Source organism: Corylus avellana, chromosome ca10, assembly GCF_901000735.1.
Source record: "Corylus avellana chromosome ca10, CavTom2PMs-1.0".
Classification (NCBI taxonomy): Eukaryota; Viridiplantae; Streptophyta; class Magnoliopsida; order Fagales; family Betulaceae; genus Corylus; species Corylus avellana.
The window spans coordinates 16,779,811-16,791,147 of NC_081550.1; the positions used below are offsets into that span (position 1 = coordinate 16,779,811).

An 11,337-nucleotide genomic window follows, 5' to 3' on the forward strand; every position below is an offset into this window, starting at 1 on the left:
AGGGTCTATGGCTGTGACAAAGAAAATAGAGAAACATGGAGTGAGGTGAAGAGTCCACGACAGGCCAATTGGACCCCTGCTTGCCAACCACAAATCCATAAACCGAATCCATATTCTATGGAGGAGAAAAAAGAATCTGTGGATGAAGAGTTTCAGGAGTCCGAATTCATTGATGAAGAATCCATATTCTGTGGAGGAGAAAAAAGAATCTGTGGATGAAGAGTTTCAGGAGTCCGAATTCATTGATGAAGAGTTCAGACATGAAGATGTTGAAGATCTTTCGTAAGGATTCATGGATTAAGATTCCCCACCAACCTATGATGAGGAGCCCGAAGAAGATGACTCATGAGAAGAGGAAAGACTTACGGAGGAGCACGAAGAAGATGGGTTTTTTTTCATGTTTGGCGGTCTCTATTCTGAAGAAGATGACTTATGGGAAGAGGAAAGACCTACAGAGGAGCATGAAGAAGACGAGTTTTTTCCCATGTTTGGCGGTCTCTATCCCGAAGATGACCCATTGGGAGATAAACCCACCGATGATGTTGGCGATTATAAAGAGGTTGATGAAGACCTTTCAGGTGAAGTGTCTAATTTTAATGGTGAAGAGGTTGATGATGTTGATTTCCTTAATGTTGAAGATATTTTAAATTCTCCTAAAGAAGATTATGGTGAGTTTTATGCGGATGAGAAAAATTATATGTTCACAAGGGAAACAATGGTTGACCAATTCTTGAGTATCTTTATAGTACATGGAATGGAGAAGGTACTCAAGAATGGAGAAGGTACTCAATTCTTGAGTATCTTTTTTGCTCTTCGTTCGTTCCTTCTCCATTCCATATGCCATAAAGATACTCAAGAATTGGTCAACCATTGTTTCCCTTGTGAACATATAATTTTTCTCATCCGCATAAAACTCACCATAATCTTCTTTAGGAGAATTTAAAATATCTTCAACACGAACGAAGAGCAAATCTGAAGTATTGCCAAATGCTGTATGGGGCTTTCATGACAACCATCAAGGTATTTCGATGATGAGAAGCGTCACGTTTATTTTGGGGTGTTGCCTTGTTTTGATCTTGAGGAAGGGCGAGTGGAATGAGTTGATTGGACATCCGAGGGACCGTGGAAAGAACCGGTCGAATTCAAGGGCGAATTTTCTCCAACAAGGGAAGAATGATTCAGATCGCAGGTCCCTTGGAAGTGCGATCGAGCGCACTTCCAGATACTTGCGCACCAGGCCCCTGGTTGTGCGGCGATTGATCGCACATGGAGCTGCTTATGTTATATTCTGCGTTTTAATTTAGGTTAAGCTGCCTTTATTTCCTTGTTTTAGTAGGATTAGGGTTTTGGGAGTCAATATTTTGTTATTTTATTAATAACAAAATTAAGGTTTTGGGGGTATTTATGTCATATTTTATTATGTTTAGGGTTGTGGGCTATAAATATATCCTGATAGCCTCCAAAGAAAGACAGTTGTTGTTTATTATTGATTTTGATTAATGAGAATACTCAGAGTTGAGTTTATTCCTCTTTTCCTTCAAAACCTAGAGAGTATCTAGTTTTGTCAAGAAGAATTCTTAGATCTTTGATAGAATCTAGATCTGGAGTTATTTATCCGCTGCTTATTGATGTTCTTCACTGCAGCCCACTAAGTCACGCTACATCAGATTCACTAACAGGTAGTGAAATGAATACTTTGGTACGTACAGAGCACTACAGATGTTTGTTTAGTGTATGACAAAGTCGTTAAATTGATTACAGTTTCATGGAGAAGATGAGATTTCTGATGGGTTATGTTTTGTCTTGGGGTGTGCCATTAGTTGGAAAGCAGCATTACAATTGACAGATGCCTTGTCCATCATGGAGGCAAAGTATATGGTAGCGATAGAGGTGGTGAAAGAAGCAATTTGGTTGAGAGGTCTGGGTTGGCGATTTGCATTTGCTATAGGATGAGATTGTTGTGTTTTGTGATAGCCAAAGCATAATACATTTGACCAAAAATCAAATATATCATGAGAGGACCAAGCACATTGATGTTAGATATCATTTTTTTCAGGAGGTTGTGACAATGGGTGATATCACAGTGAAGAGAATTACTCCAACAGATATGTTGACTAAACCAGTTTCGGTTCTCAAGTTCAAGCATTTCTTTGACTTGATTAGTGTTTGTAGTCCGTGATTACCCTTTGGGGTGTTGAAGGAGACGTCATGAGAAGATTGCATTGGAGATTTGATGAAATTCAAGTCAAAGTGGAGATTTGTGACATAAATTACTTGATGAAACATCAAGTCACATGGGCAGCACAAATTTTTTTCTACAAATAGGTTTCGGCTGTAGTGTTTTGTCTAACTTGCAATAGGAGTCTTTAGCCAACATGAAATTCTACTCCAAGTTGAAATTCCTTCTCCTAGTCGAGTTGGATTTTTGGCAACCAACTTGTGACTCTTATATATTTGTACTTACAGAAAGAACAAAGAGAGAGCCACACAACTTCAATTTTATCACCTTTATAGTGTTGCATGGAGTAGGGAATTGAGAGTTAGATTTCTTTTCTTGTCAAAATTTTCTTTTGTATGAGAGTGAGATTTAGGTGTATTAGAAGCATTTGGGGTTTTGAGTGTCTTCTCTCTGCTATTGTTTATACTTCATCTTTTGATAGTGAATTTCTTCCTAGTCGTCTCCACATGTGGATATAGGTTTATTAAGTCGAACTATGTTAAATATTGGTGTCCCGTGTGATTGGATTATTTTAGTGTCTTCTTTTCATCTTTGGGATGCTAAAAATTATTTTGTCACAACATACTTTGTTGCATAATCCAAATAATAAAAATAATAATAATAAATAAATAAATAAAAGGTAGCTGGTTGGTAATATTCTTATTACTAGAAAAAAATGTTTGAAATATAATTTTAAATAATATATATTAAAACAGTTTCTTTAAATGCTTTGGCAGTATTTTCTATATCAATTACTAAGGGGATTGAAGTACATACACTCTGCAAGTGTTTTGCACCGAGATTTGAAGCCAAGCAACCTGCTTCTCGATGCAAACTGTGACCTCAAGATTTGTGACTTTGGGCTTGCAAGAACTACCTCAGAGACGGATTTCATGACAGAATATGTTGTAACTCGATGGTATCGAGCCCCTGAATTGCTACTGAACTGTTCAGAATACACTGCAGCCATTGATATTTGGTCAGTTGGTTGCATTTTCCTGGAGATTCTCAGAAGGGAGCCACTATTTCCTGGTAAAGACTATGTTCAGCAGTTGATGCTTATAACTGAGGTACTTGTGCTTTAACTCTTTCCATATTTCAATTCAGTAGATGTGATATGCATGAATAGGGTTTAGATATAGAGTGGGCACTCCTTGTAGGTACTGTCGAGAAAAGTTGCATATCTTCTTCAGGTAACCTAATGGTTTTATGCTTGGTTTTCTGTTTCTTTCTTAAATTCTCCAAATAGTTGTTAGGTTCACCAGATGATTCAGATCTTGGATTTTTAAGAAGTGATAATGCTCGAAAGTACGTCAAGCAGCTGCCTCGTTTCCCAAGGCAACCCTTTATAGAGAAGTACCCAAATGTGTCCCCATTGGCAATTAATCTTGCAGAGAAAATGCTAGTGTTTGATCCATCCAAACGCATAACTGGTATTCCTCAAAGCTTTGAACAAATTTCCATTTCATTGTTCTCAGTCATTCATCTGCTAAGGATATCATTTTTTTTTATTGTACATGTAAAGTTGAGGAAGCACTGAATCACCCATACCTATCTGGTCTTCACGAGATAAACGAGGAGCCCACTTGTCCATCTCCTTTCATCTTTGGTTTTGAGCAGACATCCTTGAATGAGGAAGATATAAAGGAGCTCATATGGGAGGAGTCTCTAAATTTCAACCCAGATGACATGATAGAGTAAGCTCACCATCACCAGTAACTCTCCTTGTTTCCCTGGTTTGGTTCACTGAAGTCCTAGTTATAAGAGTGAGATTTTCGTTTGGAGGGAAGTATACTATATTTATACATATACTATATGTAAGCTTATGTATAATCAAGCATAGCATTTAGGGAGATGGGTTCTCCCTTCCTCTTCTTTCTCTTTTTTTCCAGTCAGCAAATGGCAATTTGCTCATGAGTGTAGTGCTGGGTGAAGTTACTGGATTTATTCCTTTCTGGAATCCAGTGCCCACTGAGGGGTTGGTATGCATAAAAGAAGGCTATGTTCTCTTGTGGCTGTGATTTGTACATGTAAATCCAATTTTTCTAAGAGAAAAAGAACATAAAACATAAGCACAATTCGTGTGATTTGTATATTCGAATGTTTGTATTACTCTGATGCATATGTCTGGAGATTCTCTATTGCTTCAAGATTACCATGTCTCAGTGGAATGTAATTGCATTCTTGTGACATTAGTCATATGGGGGTTGCTTTTTGGATTATGTTGGCCCAAAGTGCTTTTTGTTTTTTATTTGATAAGCGTTCTGGTGTGACACAAATGTAAAGTAATTTTGAGTGTTTTTATTTTGAAAATAGAAAACGAATGGAAGGAAGGATTATGTTGGCCCTGGGGGTTGTTAGAAATTCATGTGTTTTCTTTTTTTTCTTTTTTTTTTGTAAAAAAAAAAAAACTTTTCCTTTCCCAATACAACAAAATATGAGGGCCAAAATCATGAGGAATTGCATTTGAAATATTTGTCACCAAAATCATGAACTTCAATTGTATAAGTACTGTAGTGTGTGCATGTAGATTTAACAAATGGGACGTCACCGTTTTAAGAATGCTAAAAATCCAAAGAACAAAAAAAAAATAATAATAAAAAAAAGACAGAAATTTCTTCTAGAGGAAATATCTTTCAACCCATTGCCAGTCTAGAAAAAATATCTTCCAACCCATTAAAAATAATACCATGTGTCTATAAACATTTAAAAGGCACATTAAATTCTTAACGTCATTAATAGCAGTTTCCTAATTTAGACTAAATTTAATGTGTCTTTTAAATGTTTATAGACACATGGCACTATATTAAGTGGGTACATAAATATTTTCTCCATTCATCAATCTTATACATATATCACAATACATATGTAATCCATATATACAATCTCATATCTCATAAGACATCTAAATCCAAAATGATGATATTATAAAGACAAAGTGTACCACATCTTAGTTAAGGGCGCCTGGATAGCAAGAGCACCAAAATTATTTTTAGTTATATAGGGGAACTAGCTGCTCAAACATTAATTTTGGTGCGCTTGCAAGCCAGGCGCCCTTAATTAGGGGCGCTTAAGGGGCCTGGATAGCAAGCGTCTCGAATTAAGGGCGCTTGTCAGCCAGGTGCACTTAATTAATGGTGCCTAACTGGCAGACGCCCCTAATTAAAGGCGCTTGGATAGCAGGCGTTCCGAATTAAGGGCGCTTGCCAGTCAGGCGGCCTTAATTTGGGGCGCTTGCCAGCCAAGCGCACTTAATTAAGGGCGCCTGCTAACTAAGGGCATTTGGATAGCAGGCGTCCCGAATTAAAGGCACTTGCTAGCTAGGCACACTTAATTAACTAAATTAGGGCATGCCCTATTAGAATGTCCCGAATTAAGGAGACGTTTTTCTGCGCAGGCGTTGCTAATTTTATTTTGTGTCGTTTACACAATAAAACGTCCCTATAAGGGGATGTTTTATTAAAGCGTCTCTATTCCAAGCATTAATAAACCTTGTTTTTTTTTGTAGTGTGGAGCTTTGTAAAGAAATGATTAGATTGCAAAAAGTCTCCTTTGTAATGACCCCATAGAGCATTGGCTTGGCTGATTGGGGAGTATTTATTTTGTTGGAATAAATCAAACCTACTTTTGATGATCTACATGTTTAAGACAATATATTTTCTTACAAACATTTGCATTTAAGCATATGGTAATGCACCAAAATATATGAGAATAATGCCAGGAATTATTGTTTTCTAGGCCCAATTCTTCTTATTCTTTCTCCGTGCAACCTCAAATGACTTCCAATTCCTGAAATGAAATATCACTTAAATCTTTTCTCGAGCAGTACGTGTGCAAATACGCAACATGTGCAACTTAAGCTAGAAAATGTGGCATGTGTTAAAACCACGTGGCCACATTAACACCCATTGGAGGGGAAGATTTGGTTGAATACTACGGGGAGCATGCATTTTCAAGAGGGGCGTAATTTCTTTAGAAGCATGCACCTCTCTCTCGGGAGGGATTGACATGTTTGAAAGCACCAAGTTATTCGACTACTTTCCATGGTCTTGAGAGGGATTGACATGTTCAAAATTTTCTATTGGCCTCAAAAGTTTTGTAGGCTGATGATTATTCTCACAAAATTCATAGAGTGAAGCATCAACCAACGTACTGATGACACTAATGATTCAACTCCTGTTTAGCAAAGTTCCAAGTGTAATATATATTTTGTAAAATGTGTGAGAAATAATTATTCTTTGAGTCTCTGCTGTAAATCCGTAATTTTTGCAGAGTATTTGTGACATATTCTGCAAAAATCAAACTAAAGGTTCCCAACAAAATTCCATGCATAAAATAAACACCGAAAATGACAAACAAAAAATCAGAATAGATCAACTCATCAAAAGTAATGCATTTTTTTTTGTTTTGTTTTGTTTTGTTTTGTTTTTTTTTTTTTTTTTTTATAAAGACCAAGATAGTATCTTCGTTAAAATTCCGTCCAAGACTTAACTGAACACCGCGTCGACACCAATCAAATGTCCCCACATGTTATATAATTAATTTTTAAAAAAAAAATGAAAAAGATTCGCGCTCTCTGGCTCTAAGTTATCGAACCCAACATTCTTCAAAGCCACTATTTTCCCTGTTAGTAGATCCTTAGCTTTATATACATTGCTATACGTCCACTAGAATCCCAAAATAAAGAAATCTATAAGAAGTTAAGTTTATTATATCAAAACCCAGTTTAAATTTCGAGGTTAAGTTTATACCAAACCCACTAGGGGTGGTTTTGGTCACCCCTTGGGCTCCTTGGGGTGGCCTGGCCACCCCCATCCGGCCGTGGGGATGGCCAGCCACCCCAAAATGGCCAAGGGGTGGCTACGGCAACTCTCAAATTTATTTATTTATTTTTTGAAACAATATATATTTTTAATCTTTTTAATTTTTTTTTTCTAAAAATAATTATATGACACGTAGCGACATTTAATTGGTGCTGACGTGACATTCTGTTAAATTTTGGAGGAAATTTTAACGGAAATAGTATCTTGGTCTTTATGAAAATCACAAGTAACTCATTTGATAAAAATGAAACCCCAAGAAAAAAAAAAAAAAAAAGTATAGAAACCCTAGGAGACAAAAAGAGTATTTAACCCGCATTTTTTTTCTTCTAAATTTATTTATTATTATTATTATTTTAATCTTATGCAGCATATCATTTGAAAAAATTGCAAGTTTGCAACTCAATGATAGAGCAATAGGATATTTGAAAACAACATCAAGACATTTGAAAAAAAAGAAAGAAAAAAAAAGGAGTGGGCTGGACGTCTACTTCTTCTTGGACACAGATTCGGCCGGCCAAAGACTTTGTCAACGTTAATTTAGCAGCCCAGGTGCAGGGAGGCTCCGCCGGTGTGTGTCAAGGACTCTAGAACTTGTGTTTTGAAACAATTTACCCCTACATATATAATACTCTGTATCTTCCTCTGCCTCGCACAATATTTCACAAATACTCTGCTTCTCTTCTCGCCATTCCAATGAAGCTTCATACCCGTAACTTACTTGCACTATGCACTACATACCTTGGTGTTATTTTTATCTTTCTGTAAGAGTAAGCCTACTTTGCTTCCTACCTACCACTCTTGCAGGCTTGCAGCTGCCGCTCCAACAAACGAGACAGATCGTTTGGGTTTGCTCAAATTCAAAGAAATGATACCCAATGACCCATTTACCATCTTCACCTCTTGGAATGATTCCATCCACTTCTGCAACGGGCAGGGAGTTACATGCGGCCCCAGGCATCAAAGAGTTACGGCCATGGACCTTCCTGGCTATAATTTAGGTGGATCCATATCACCATACGTTGGCAGCCTTAGCTTTCTTAGGGTGGTCTCCCTCTCAGACAACTTCTTACACGGCGAAATTTCACAACAAGTCACTCATTTGTTCCGCCTGCAACATCTCAATCTTAGCAGCAACTTGTTAACAGGGGAAATTCTAAGCAACTTCACCAACTGTCCTCAACTCAGAGTCCTGGATTTCCAAAGGAATAATCTTACTGGGAATATTTCTGTTGAACTCGGCTCTTTAAAGAGGCTTGTGTGGCTTGACGTTGCCTCAAATCATTTGACGGGAGGCATCCCACCTTCTCTGGGAAATGTTTCTTCACTCCAAGTACTTCACTTTTCGTTTAATTATTTTGTGGGAAATATTCCAGATGAAATAGGCCATTTGCAAAGGTAATATTTCTTTGGAGTTGCGGAAACTAATTTGTTTGGCACGTTCCCTTATTCCCTTTGCAATATGTCAACTTTGAGGACCATTGATGTCGGAGTTAACCGACTTAATGGCACTCTTCCAGCCAACATAAGCCTTACTCTCCCTAATCTCCAATTTTTGTCCATCACTACTAATCAATTCTCTGGTCCAATCCCAGTTTCACTATCCAATGTTTCCCAGCTTGAATATCTTGATCTCTCTAGAAACAATTTTGTGGGACACGTTCCAACTGATCTAGGCAACCTTCTAAATCTCTCTGTTTTAGTTGTTGGTGGAAATAATCTTGGAAGCAATTCAGTCAAGGACTTGGATTTTTTAACATCTTTGGAAAACTGCACCAAACTTGAAAGGCTAGGTTTTTTTGATAAAAATTTCGGAGGCACTTTACCAGATTCTATAGGAAATTTGTCGAAGCAACTAAGTGATTTATATATATTTATGGCAATAAAATATCTGGAATTATTCCTGTTGCATTAGAGAATCTCATCAACTTAAGTCTTCTCTCCATGCATGAAAACTTGTTTAGAGGACCCATTCCCACTTATTTTGGGAAGTTTCAAAGGCTGCAAGGATTGTATTTGTATGGAAACAGATTGTCAGGGCACATACCATCATCTCTAGGAAACCTCAGTCAATTGGTCGAACTTTCCTTATATCAGAACAAATTGGAAGGAAACATTCCATCAAGTTTTGGAAACTACAAAAGTTTGCGGTACTTAGATATTTCAGAAAATAACCTTGGTGGAGCCATATCCAAAATGAGTATTTCTTCCCGATTACTAAAACTCTACTTGTCACAAAACTCACTAATAGGCATCCTACCGATGGATGTATGCAACTTGAAAAATATTTTAGAATTGGATGTCTCTGAAAACAATTTGTTTGGTGAGATTCCTATAACCATTGGAGATTGCTTGAGTTTGCAGAACCTTTACTTGCAGGTTAATTCATTTGAAGGAAACTTGCCTCCATCTACGGCTTCCTTGAAAGACCTTCACCATGCAGATCTTTCACGAAACAATTTTTTAGGAATAATTCCGAAAGATTTACAAAAAGTTTTTGTTCTACTGTATTTGAATATTTCATTTAACAATTTGGTGGGTGAGATACCAATGGAGGGAGTCTTCCGAAATGCAAGTGTAATATTAGTGATAGGAAAAAAAAAGTTTTGTGAAGGTATCCCAGAACTAAAACTACAAGCATGTGATGTCAAAGTTATGAAGCAAGGAAAATCCCATGTATTCAAATTAACGGTCATAGTTGTTAGTGGGATTTTATTTTTCATCCTATTTTCATCATTTATTGTCCTTTATAGGAGGAGAAAATCCAAAAAAGAATCATCTTCTATACTCCCAAAAACCAACCAACTTTCAAATGTTTCATACAAGGAGTTTTATCAAACGAATGACGGATTTTCTCCTAACAATTTAATTGGATATGGTAGTTGCAGCTCGGTATATAAGGGAATTCTTGAACATTGGAACAAAGATGGCTACTATGAAAGTATTGAACCTTTGACAAAAAGGAGCTACCAAGAGTTTCATGGCTGAATGCAATGCATTAAGAAATATACGCCATTGGAATCTCGTTAAGATTTTAACTTGTTGCTCCAGCATGGAATACAACGGCAATGATTTCAAAGCTCTAGTTTACGAATTCATGGAAAATGGAAACTTAGACAGGTGGCTGCACCAAGATATCGACAATGAAAATCGACCAAGACATTTGAGCCTCCTTCAAAGACTAAATATTGTGATTGATGTAGCTTCTGCACTACATTATCTTCATGATCACTGTGAAGCACCAATCATTCATTGTGATCTAAAGCCAAGCAATGTTCTTCTTGACGATGACATGATTGCTAAAGTAAGTGATTTTGGTTTGGCAAAGATCCATTTTACACCGAATGATGTTTCTCATAGTCAAACTAGCACAGTTGGAATGAAAGGTACTATTGGCTATGCTGCGCCTGGTACATAACTACTTACATTTATCCTTTTTTTTTTTTTAATTAACTACTTACATGTATCTTATATCCTCAATGTTGATGCATAGTTTTCTGTATGATGACGTGGCACGCCTGACAAGCTTGATTTGACCAACGCACGAATGATTTGAGCTGCACAACAAAGATTAAAGAAGGATCGAAGTGACCGAGGGTGAGCCGGCGTGAACACTCTGATGCCTAAGTCAGAATGGGAAAGAGAAAGGATATTAGCAACAACTATAAAGCTCAGATAACGAGAGTTATGATTACTTTTGCTTTGATAATATGACTTGTATTTATAGGCAAGGAGAGAATTTGATTTCTCACACATTCAGGAATCTTATCCCTTGATATCAGCTGAACAAACATTTGAATGAAGGATCATGTTTGTTAGTTAGTCCGTGATTTTAGTGGCCTGAGATCAGAGGATCAGCCTTGTAACTTTTAGGCCATGCTAAATTAGAGCGTCCGAGTGGGACTCGATTGCTTTTGTGATCTTAGATATCAACTGACATATCTTCATTGATACATGTAGGATCTGGATTGTAAAAAGATATGATACCTTAATAAATAACAAGATTACTTATTTATTAAAAACAGCATCTTTTAGGATATCGGAGTTATTCCCTTTATCGAGACCTGTATGTCCTGAGTAGTGGTGGATCTACGCAGGAGCAAGGCAGGGGCGCCCGCCCCTACAAAAATTTTGAAAAAAAAAAATTATAAGGTCGTTTTTAAATTTTTGTGCTCAAGCCCTCCTCCTCCTTTCTTGGTTCGCCCCTGCTTGTTCAGCATGAAGGCGCAGGCCGCAGAGTAAAATCTTATTTTCTTCACCTCTTCTAGTTTGTGTTTGTATGGAGGCGCAGAGAAAAAT

The 11,337-nt window shown here is 37.2% G+C and overlaps 2 protein-coding genes across 2 annotated transcripts in view; both read left to right on the forward strand.

Annotated features, from left to right (window-relative positions):
* The window catches only part of LOC132163614 (mitogen-activated protein kinase homolog NTF6-like), an 18,299-nt gene extending 13,886 nt beyond the window's left edge, over positions 1–4,413 (forward strand). Inside the window, exons 4-6 of the mRNA XM_059573966.1 lie at positions 2,956–3,288; positions 3,468–3,651; positions 3,744–4,413. Coding sequence (XP_059429949.1) covers positions 2,956–3,288; positions 3,468–3,651; positions 3,744–3,919 — 693 coding nt within the window. The 3' untranslated portion in view covers positions 3,920–4,413. The remainder of the gene's footprint in view (positions 1–2,955; positions 3,289–3,467; positions 3,652–3,743) is intronic.
* Positions 4,414–8,014: 3,601 nt separating this feature from the next.
* On the forward strand, positions 8,015–10,456 carry LOC132163037 (putative receptor-like protein kinase At3g47110). Its single transcript, XM_059573239.1, has 2 exons — positions 8,015–8,436; positions 10,090–10,456. The coding sequence occupies exons 1-2, from the start codon at positions 8,015–8,017 to the stop codon at positions 10,454–10,456; spliced, it is 789 nt and encodes a 262-aa protein (XP_059429222.1).
* Positions 10,457–11,337: the final 881 nt, after the last annotated feature.